Source organism: Brassica napus, chromosome A3 (assembly GCF_020379485.1).
Source record: "Brassica napus cultivar Da-Ae chromosome A3, Da-Ae, whole genome shotgun sequence".
NCBI classification, from domain to species: Eukaryota; Viridiplantae; Streptophyta; class Magnoliopsida; order Brassicales; family Brassicaceae; genus Brassica; species Brassica napus.
The window spans coordinates 36,586,909-36,598,279 of NC_063436.1; the positions used below are offsets into that span (position 1 = coordinate 36,586,909).

General features: G+C 27.1%; 1 protein-coding gene across 1 annotated transcript; it reads left to right on the plus strand.

The window, feature by feature from the left end:
• The first annotated feature begins 1,398 nt into the window (after positions 1 to 1,398).
• On the plus strand, positions 1,399 to 9,975 carry LOC106352232 (MD-2-related lipid-recognition protein 3-like). The gene is made up of 4 exons (XM_013791895.2): positions 1,399 to 4,143; positions 6,552 to 6,650; positions 6,749 to 6,912; positions 9,276 to 9,975. Exons 1-4 carry the CDS (start codon positions 4,050 to 4,052, stop codon positions 9,402 to 9,404), a joined length of 486 nt encoding a protein of 161 aa, XP_013647349.1. The 5' UTR covers positions 1,399 to 4,049; the 3' UTR covers positions 9,405 to 9,975.
• The last annotated feature ends 1,396 nt before the right edge of the window (positions 9,976 to 11,371 follow it).

The window sequence follows — 11,371 nt, forward strand, 5'->3', positions numbered from 1 at the left end:
GTGATTTATACAACTGCTAGAGTAATCTAATTATATCCTTCACAAGTTTTGATCTTTATGCTTCTTTCTAGAGTAATTAACTAGAAACCTGATCCTAGGATAGTTATGAGACACGAGAGTGTAATCAACACCAAAATCGATACATGTTGAGCTAAGTTGTTAGTAGCAACGAGTGTTGGTCTAGGACTTAGTGAATAAATCGAATTGGAACTTATTGATTGTCTAGAGTATTTGGATCTGTAACGAGATTTGGCTTTTGAGAATTTAGACATCTGATGGTACTCGCAGCGAGAGTTGGATGCGTTACTTATGAATTCGAGTTCTAGGATTGTACTTAATAGAACCCTTAACATCTATTTATTTAAGTTCTAGTTACATGTTTGAATATCCCTAAGTCTTAACATTTTGCCATTGGTTTACAAACTCTCTTTTATGTACAACTTTGTTTTCTGCTTTCAATTGTTTTTCTAGCTTAATCTAAAACTCAAGACCATTGTCTGAAACATTGAGTTCATGTGGATTCGATCCGGAAGTACTACACTGATCTCTTATTTGAGAGAGTTGCTCTTGGGGTAATTTGATCATATCAAATTTGGCTCCATTGTCAGGACTTTGTTCACCATTAGGCTAGGCGTAGGATTTAGACTAAGTTTTTCTTTTTAGTATACTTATTTTTCCCTGTGGCTTTCAGGTACATGCAATTTAGTACTAGAAGCAATAAGGATTATCGGCTTTTGGATAGCCCAAATCAGAAGCTGCTCGAATTGGAACGAACAAACATTAAGCTCGTATGACACTCTCAGAGTGACGATCAACAGCTCTAAAAACATAGTGTCGACCTATACCTCTAAAGTGTCGATCAACACCGCTTATGGAAAGACAGAGATGGTCAAAGTGCTCGTACTTATGGCTGGTGAGAATGGAAAGACATCTTTAAAGCCGAACTTGTTACTCGATGTACTTTGGACGAGATGTCTTGTATCAAGTTCTGGAGGGAATCAATTTCCTAATTTGTTGATTGATACCCCCAATTAGGCCTGGGCATTTTACCTAAACCCGAAAACACAAACCGGAACCGACAAGAAAATTACCCAACCCGGAACCGAACCGACTAGAACCAACCTAAAAGAACCGACCCGAATAGACCTTACCTTATAAGAACCGATTCATACCGACATAAAAACATGAATATCCAAAAATATGTTTTTTGTGTTCTATTATCTATATTTTATTTTATGATTTAATTGAAATATATTTTTGTTAACAATCTTTCTTATTATTTTTTTAGCATTTTCTAGTAATTTGAAGATTTAAACGTAAAATTAGAGTTTTAGTGTATTAATTTAATTATTAATCGTTTATTTTAAGTTATTTTGTTAAATTTTAGATATATATATATATATATATATGACATATTTTGACTAATTTGATGGGGAGTTATTCGCATTCTTTTCAGATCCTAAATATTCGGACCCGATACAGACCCAAAAATTATAGGTATTTTAGAGACTCATACCTGAAAACTTACAAGTACCTATTGGAAATGTTTAGGACCCAAAGGATCCGTACCCGAAAAGAACCGGCCTGAAACCAACCTGAAGACCCGAACGCCCAGGCCTACCCTCGATCTATTGCAGCTCTATGATACACCGGGTTAAAGTTGTTCAAAACAAATCTCTTCTTGCGGTTTCAAAATTTGGAAAAATACTCTGCAATGAGATTTTATTATGCAAAATGCATTTTATTTTATTTCTTTTGAAAAGTACACTTTTTCTTAAGTTAAATGACTAAATTATCCTAACTAAAATATATAGTTACATTAAAATTTTAAACTTCTAAATATTTTAATTAAACGACAAATAATAATAGGAAAAAGATGAAAAACAATCATAGTTGATGAAACAATCTTTTGTATAAACAAATTTCACTTTTTTTATGATTCAGTGTCCTTGGGCTTTATAAGTTTTACGTACAAACTTTCCCTCAATTGAATTTTTTTTCTAAATGTTTCCAAAATTTCAAATCAAAGTACAAAAAATGACAATGAAGCTGCAAATTTACAGCATAGAACTCATATCTTATCGATCTGCTTCATCAAAAACAAAATAAGAAACCTAGGCAAAATAAGTAACCAGATAGAGACGTAAGTATCAGTTTATGGTAAGTTCTTTTTCTCTCGTAACACAGAATCCAATTTAACCCAGAGATTCTCCTTGATTACGACCAGTGATGCTGAGGGTCGGGAGACAGAGTTGTGGAGACGGGAATTTCTTTCCTTCCAAATTGCATAGACAGAGTTGTTACGAATTTCAGAATCAAGTCAACATTTTTGTCCCTTAGTTGAAATTTATTATATACAAATGACCAATTCACCAATTTATGAACACATGAGTTCTCTATCACTTGTCAATGTTTTGTTACTAGTTTTATGATCATTTAGTGGAGAGAAAAGTTTTTCATATATGCAAATTTGGTGAGATGATAAATTTTAACATATAAAATCTTATATTATGTATAAGGAAAGTGATAACTTAGTTACGTAAAATTTTCTGTTTATATAAGATTTATAGATTTTTAAAAAGATAAACATTGATATATTTTTAAAAGATTTATCCAATTATATATTTTTTATTAGATCATTAATATATTATCTAATAATTTTGAAATTTATTTTTAGTCAATAAAGGATAATATTTAACTTTATCATGGTCAAAATGTCTTTTTACATAAATGATAAGTGTAATTTTCAAAAACAAATAACATCAATGCATTTTTCAAATTTGAAAACATAAATAGAGTATTTTCCCAATTATCCCCTAATACTATACTAAAGAATAAACAAAATGAAGACTTGAAACCATGTTAATGGATGTCAAACATAGAACCATTAACCAAAAGACCTAGAGTAACTCATTGTTTTATACTTACAAATCTAGTTTTTAAAATTTAACATGCGTCATGTGACACCCCTACCTTACAAGTAGGTCCGCCTCTGGTTGTGCATATGTTGCAGCTAAGGCATACTAGTTGCTTTATTTGTTGCATCTTATTACACAAAGCACTCCATTAGGTTTTGCATCATATTCATCATGGCGACTAGATCTCCAACTGGTGGACCTGTCTGGTCCACCGGTTTGAGTGTCATTTTTTCCGGTTATCTCAATTTTTCTTGGAGTTGATTTCTAATTTCTCACAGGCGCCGCTATTTGTTGAATCTGAATTATCTGAAATACGTTTGTTTAGAAATCAAAGGCGTAGAGCGATGAAATCGTTTAAGAGAAATGAATTTGGCAAGATTAAGCTAAATCTATGAAATCTTAATTGTTATGCCGACTTCTGTGTGTTTTGTGTTTTTTTTTTCTCTTTTTGAGAGTCATCCTGTTTTTATAGTCGAACTCGGTAGCTTTTTTTTTTCTTAAGTTCACTTGGATTTCCTCGACTTTCTCTCTTCTTATCTGAGACGAGTACAGTTATCTTGAAACATGTTGAAGATAGCAGTCCATCACCAACGAATATGATTCATTATGAACACATAATAATCATGTTTCCTTTTCCAGATCTGGGTGGACGGAAAATGATTTTTTTTTTTTGACATCGAACGGCCATTCTATTACTCAAGCTTGAGGTGGTTTGGGTAACCAGACTAAAATAGAACAACCAATAAAAAATAACTCCCTATGAAAGGTCCTAGCAGTTTTAAATAAATAAATTAGAAAACTGGCTGTGCACTCGTGGCACATGGGTTCCATGTGATTATGATTTTCTATTTAAAACTATGAACTGTATATTCGTCAGTCATAACTCATAAGGTTGGTATCTTTTAATTAGCTTATATTTTATGATTTGTGCGCATAACGTGGGAGATTAAAATATGCAGCGATATTTCACTTTTAAATTTGAACGTGCTCCACTAAAATTTAGAAAAATACTATAATCCGATAGACTATAAAATAGTAAGCAAAGGGAACATAACATGTTATACAACTTTGTTTCTCAAAATACAAAAAAAAAAAGAAGCTTTTCCTTGTAGAAGGTCAACGGGCAGATCCATGGCGATGTCTAAAATCCAACCTGTGCTTCTTCTATTCGTATCACTTTTCTTTTTACCTGCTTTATGTTCCATCGATTATGAATACTGTGACAGTAAGTTTCCATTTGCGAGCTTTGATTTCCATTTTGTCTGTTTTTGTGAATTTCAATTAATTTAGATCACTTATTCTTATTAGTTGATAAAGCAGCCTATAACACAAATAGAGTTATAATTTGAGATTCTAAATTTTATCCGGAATATATTTTGAATTGATTTGATCTTAAATTTTAAAAATATAGAGTATCCAAGTTTAGGTCAGGCATTAATATTGGATCGGGTAAAATCTGAATAATAAGATGTTTTAGCTACATATATATATCCGAGTGAGTTATGGTTTTAAAAGAAGACTAGGTGGATGCCCGCAATTTTGCGGGTTTGAATGTTTTGTAACAATATATTTATTATAGTTTGTCTAATTAAGATATTTTTTTCATCATGAAAATTGTATATGTGTTTACTGTTAAATATTTTTAAAGAATAATTATTTTTGAAAAAGATGATTATGACTATTTTAAATATCTGTTGATATTTTGTATTGAACTTTTTTACTAAAATTAGTTATATATAATATCCATAATTCATTTTTAATAAAAATGAGTTTTGAAGGTATGTTTTTTTGAAACATTTGATTTTTAAATAATTTATAGCTAAAGTCCTTTATTAAGATTAAAAGATAAAACAATATGATTGTTACACATTCTATATATATTCATATTCAAATACATAGGAATATAAAACTAATATATCAATTATATAAATTACTTTTGAAATCTATTATATAGTTTATAAATGCTTGAGTAATAAAATGATTTTATGAGCATTACATATATTTTATATAAAATCACATATTTAATTACCATAAATTATATTATGAAATATATTTATATCGTTTGGATACTGATAAAAATTGGTTCTAGAAGTGATATTTTCACTCATAAAATAAAGAAAATAGAAAATCTATTAACGAATCAAATTATAATAGTTTTTCTAAAACTCAAAGACGCATAAGAAAAAATTAATTAAGTGAGTTCTCATTTAATATATAATAATTTTCAAAATACATTTTATAAATTAATATATAAGCTTCTATACATAACTTAGAATCTCTTATAATAATTTAAAACATCTGATAAGCCAATCTAAACAATTTTATAAATTTATTTATAATTTAATAAATGATTTATAAAGCATGCATGAAATTTATTAGATATTAATAGTTATTATGATACTTTATATACAAATATAAGGCTTTCTATACGAATATAAAATCATTATATCAATTAAAATAAACATTTTTGTTTCTTATTTGATGTAATTTATAAATATATAAAAAATTTGATCACATTATTACTCTTTCATAGTTTCAACAATTAGTTACCATAAATAATTATTTCAAAATTATGTAGATTATTAGGAAAGTGGTAATTAATTATCCTTTCCTTTTACATATAATTAGAATAAATAAAATTAAAAATCATCGGCCAATCAAATTATAACAATTTGAAGAGTTCATTTATGATCGACACGTAATAAAAAATCACTTATATGACTTCTCAATCATTATATAGTAGGTTTATATTTTTAAAAATAATTTATAACATTTTATAAATTATTTTAAATTTCTGATAAATTTATTCTTTAAATAACGATAAATAATTTAAAAATAATATTAATAAACATGTTTGAATTTTGTAATATTTAAAATAGTTATTATATAATTATATTCGAATACAATTCATCAAGTAGAGTATAAAACTATTATAATTATCTTATATAAAATTTCGTTCATTATATTTTATAGTTTATAAATATTAAAGGTAATAGATAAAACATTATTAATTTTTCTATAATTTCGAGAATTAGTTTCCATAAATTGTTATTTGTAATATTCTTTAGATTATATGGCAAGTGATGTTAAATGATTTCAGACTTACTTTAAATTTTTAGATCTAAATTAAATAAATAAAAATTAAGAACAATCGACCAATCAAATTATAACAATTTTTTTGAAACTTCACCTATGAGCGACACATCAGCAAAAATCACTAAAGTGACTTCTCATTTAATATATAGAGAGATTACAATAATATAAATATGGATCTATATCTAAGTTCTTAGCATTCGAAGCTTAGGTTCCACAAATCCAGATAATAAATGTTCAATTTGTTTTTTTTTTAACTGAAAGAAAAAAAAAACAAATCGAGCACTTACATTTATGTTATCTGGATATGGGTTTGTAGAACCTAAGTTTCAGTTTTTTTTTTTTTTGGTAGATCTAAGTTTCGATTTGGTTAGAGTCAGCATTATATGTTTATCTTAGTTAGTTATATTTGGCTAATACTATGGCTGACAACTAATTCAATAACATTTTTTGGGTTTATTATGCAAAAGATGTACAGATCCAAGATTTTGAATTTTCATGGTTCATAATTTCCACAATTTATCTCTGCTACTATTGCAGAAAGTGGATACGATTTCGGTAATGTCAGTTATGTTGATATCACGCCCAACCCCGTTGGGAAAGAGGACAAGGCAACCCTTATGATATTCGGTTTTGCAAGTAAGTTACACTATTCTAATGATCTTAGAAAATTTCAGAACTCTCCTTTATTTTTTAGTTTCTAATATTTTCTAAATAACATATTTCTGTGTATACAGAAAATAGCATCCATGGAGGATATGTAGGGGTGTCTGTTAAAGCAGGAGAATCTACTTACAATGTCGCTCGGTACCCTCTCTGTGTGCTGGTTCCTGGATGCTATATTAAAGCCGAAAGCAAATTTTTTTTACCTCTTAAAAACCTACCTCATCATTTTATTGAGGTAACCATTCTTACATTCTTTGCATATATATATCCGTATAAAAACAAAACAGCCTGTGGTAATATAGATTGTTACTTAGAATGCAAAACTGAAAATTATCTTTAAATGCTAAGTTGATGAATTTAGACACCAAATGACCTATTTGGCCTCTAAATGAATTCAAAAGACACATCAAATGTTTGTAAACAAGTAAAATTATGAGCGTGTCAGATATTTCTTTAGGTAAATACCTTTTTAAAGAAAATATTTTAATAGGGGTTCAATGTTGTGAGGATTGTAGCACAAAATTTGCTGAAGTTTTCTACATGTGTTACAAAATTGTATGAGTATAAATGTCCAATCCCCTATATATTAACAAATAAAAATTTAAAAAGTTATAACGTGTAGTTTGTATTAATTTAAAAATACAATGTTGAGTTGTCACGTAATTGAAATGCTAATTTTGCTTACGTGATAGTTTGAGAATCAATTGAGAATTTTGTTAGTCCAATTAAATTACTAGGGAATGTTATATTATATAGTATGTCCATTATGGACCATTTATTTATCAAATTAAAATTATTATATATTCTTTCCTTAAATGAAACCAACATAATTACCTAATGTGATTAAGATATATATGGCAATTAATGATTATAAATAATAAACAATAAATATTTGCTAACAATCTTTATACTTTCTATCATGTTTTTTTAATTATTTATTAGTAAAATAAATTACACAATTACATTAATCATATAATAATTTAGATTTTGTTTTTGTAAATATTGTATTTTGAATTTTTTAAAAAGAGTATAAATTACTAAAACTGTTAAAAATCTCAGATAAAATTTTGTGATCAAAGTTTAAATTTTTCTCTATAATAAGATACAATGATTATAAAATCATATGAATAAATAATTTTATTTTAATAGGTGTTTATGTTATTTATATATATATATATATATATATATATATATATATATATATATATATATATATATATATATCGTTTAAATTAAACTATACATCATATGAAAAATACATACTTATAAATTATTGAAACCACTAAATATTCCACATTAAAAAAAAAATCGTTGGTGTGAAATTTTATTACACAAATATGCAAAAATCATAAAATCATATGAGTAGAAACCTCATTTAGTAAATATCTATATTAAAAGTATACTATATATCTATGTTAATATCATTTAAATTTAATTATATATCATATCCGATAGATAAAAAGGATTGCTTTGATTTATTTACCCTACAATGATTGTGAATAAACAAGAGCAGTCGTTTGATTTATATGCGCACACCAAAATAGTTACTGATTTCTCAGTTATTTAATATATAATTATTATTTTATAATATGCAGAAAAAAACATAAAAACATAATAAATATAAAATATTTATTTTGAAAAAAGCGCAGATCTTAACCTAAGTATGTATCTCTTTAATAATTTTAAATCTTAAAAATTTTCTAAATCTCAGGCCAAAACAAAATAACGAAATGAGAATAAACTCAAAAATCAATATTTAAATCGAAAAATAACCAAAATGAAAAAGCGACACAAAAACGAAAAAAAATATTGAAGATAGATAGAATTGGCATGTGAACGTAAACTTCTCATAACCATAATTAATTTTGAAATTGCTAAATCATGATGTAAAACCGAGCTGGCATAGTTTCATTGTAACCAAGTAGTAGGCCTGAAATTCTTCGGCCTAAACGTTTGGTTCTTATGTGATAAGTAATTTTTTGACCTAAAATATTTTTAAAAATGAGATCAGCTCATCAGTAAACAAATTATGTAATTAACAAAAAAAAATTGTTTAAGGGCGAAAAATATTAATTTGATCAAGAATATAAATTTTATTTTTCTATACGATATTTCTTAAATAAGTTTCATATAAATTCACCATGCGCAAGGTGCAGATCTTATCCTAGTTTAAAAATTGTTTATGCAAAAGTTACCAAAATGACTGTTTTGGTGTCTCTGCTGAAAATGGCTACGAATATTGATTTGTTAGCTTACTTTATTTTGCTAAGAGAATCTGTTAGCTTACTTTTCTTCCTTTTTAGCTACTTATCTACACCTCTAATATTTGTGATGTCATGCATAATTTCTTGAAATCAGAAGTATCTTTGTGTTAGCTACAAGTATCATATAACGGAGCACAAATATTTTCACGATTTAGGCCGTTAATATAAAATAGGTCTTATATACAATTAGCAAAGATGATTATAAAAGCACTACAAGAACACTGGAATTGTTTTGTTTCATTAATTCTAACACTGAAAAGAAAAATCGTAATCCTTGTATTTTTATTCCTTAACTTGGGTTGCCTTTCTAACAGCCCACTAAAAAACTGTGCAGGATGAGTCCAAAAATGTGTATTCCATTAAACTGGTTGATACAGATGTCGGATTAATTGAAGCGCCAATAGTAAGAATGTGTGTCGAATTCGAGTTACCTACTTCAGCTCCCACATTGATATCTGCTTAGTCAAGTTAGTGGGTGGATACTCGTGTCCTTTCAAATCCTTCTATGATTATGTACTTGTATCTTTTCCATTTCTATGCACTGTGTAACAAATAAAGAAAATCCTGCACCAAAAATAATATCTTTGTTTTAGTTTTGGATTTTTTTTTTGGGAAAATTGTTTTTTTAGAACAAAAAAATAATAACTATGTCCCTTTAGACTAATCCCATATACTTTATGTCTCATTAGGCTAATTATTTTCAAAATAACAATAATGTCCTTAAAATTGTAATTTTTAAATATAATAAATAATGAGTTCGATCAAGCGGGATCGATCGATCCGAAATTACAAGGTCGAACGGATCGATCCTGATCATTATGCAGAACAAAAAAAACTGCGGAGCATATACTGATCGACCTTGTCCATTTCACTCTATCGGCAAAGGTCGATTTCATACAGATCGACCGATCTCGAATTATAGACCGATCGATCTGTGGAAGCATAGATATGAATCATGGTAGAAGTAATGTGAAATTTTTGTGAACATTTTGTGAACAATCAATGAAATATAGAAGACGGCGTGAGAAGAAGGTTACCACTTTTTTGTTTTTTTTTTAAATTGATTTTTTTCAAAATATAAAAGTGAATATTCCCAAATATTCTGTTTCCATATTTTAAGGAACAGAATTCTTATCCGTAGAATACAGCTAATATGTAAAAATCAATTTCTACAGGTTTTTAGAATTATAGTAATGTGTAGATTTTGATTTCTACATGTTTTAGATTTACAGTAAATCTGTAGAAGTCAGTTTCTACGTGTGTTAGATTTATATTAATGTGTAGATTTTAATTTCTAAAGATTTTAGATTAGTAGGTTAAGCACGGAATGTGTATTCTAAATATTTTTAGAATACTCTTATTTACGTAGATCATGTATTCTAAACAATGTAGATTCAATAAAAAAAACTGGATTTCGTGTTCTACTTCGTAGAATGCCATTTCTACTTTATTTAGAACATAATCTGAAAATTATGATTTAAACATTTTTAGAACTGAAAAAATACCACAAAGTTCATATAGGTATTTTATCAATAGTTACTATTTTTCAAATTTTTTTGGTTTGTAAAACTATTATGGGAAAACTGTTTTTTTAGAGCAAAAAAATGGTAACTATGTCCTTTTAGACTAATCTATATTTTATGTCATATTTTCCTATAACACCCTTTAATATTTTTGAAAATAAATTTAATAAATAGTTTTACAAACAAAATTTTTTTGGAAAAATAATAACTTTTGATAAAATACCTATATGAACTTAGTGATATTTTTTCCAGTTATAAAAAAGTCAAAATTATAAATTTCATATTATGTTCTAAATAAAGTAGAAATGACATTCTACGAAGTAGAAAATGAAATCCACTTTTTTCATTGAATCTACAATGTTTAGAATACGTGATCTAAGTAAATAGGAGTATTCTAAAAATATTTAGAATACACATTCCGCGCTTAACCTATCGTTCTAAAATCTTTAGAAATCAAAATCTACACATTAATATAAATCTAAAACACGTAGAAACCGACTTCTACAGATTTACTATAAATCTAAAACATGTAGAAATCAAAATCTAAACATTACTAAAATTCTAAAAAACTGTAGAAACCGATTTCTACATATTAGTTGTATTCTACGGATAAGAAATCAGTTCCTAAAAATATGGAAACAAAATATTTGAGAATATTCACTTTTATATTTTGAAAAAAAAAATCGATTTTTTTAAAAAAAAATAAAAAAACGAAAAAGGAACAAAAAAAATAAAAAAAAAACGAAAACGGAAAAAAAAATTACAATTTTAAGGGCATTACTACCATTTTGAAAAAAATTAGTCTAATAGGACATAAAGTAGTATAGATTAGTATAAAGAGAAATAGTTACCATTTTTTTGCTCTAAAAAAACAATTTTCCCAACTATTTATTAAAATTATTTTCAA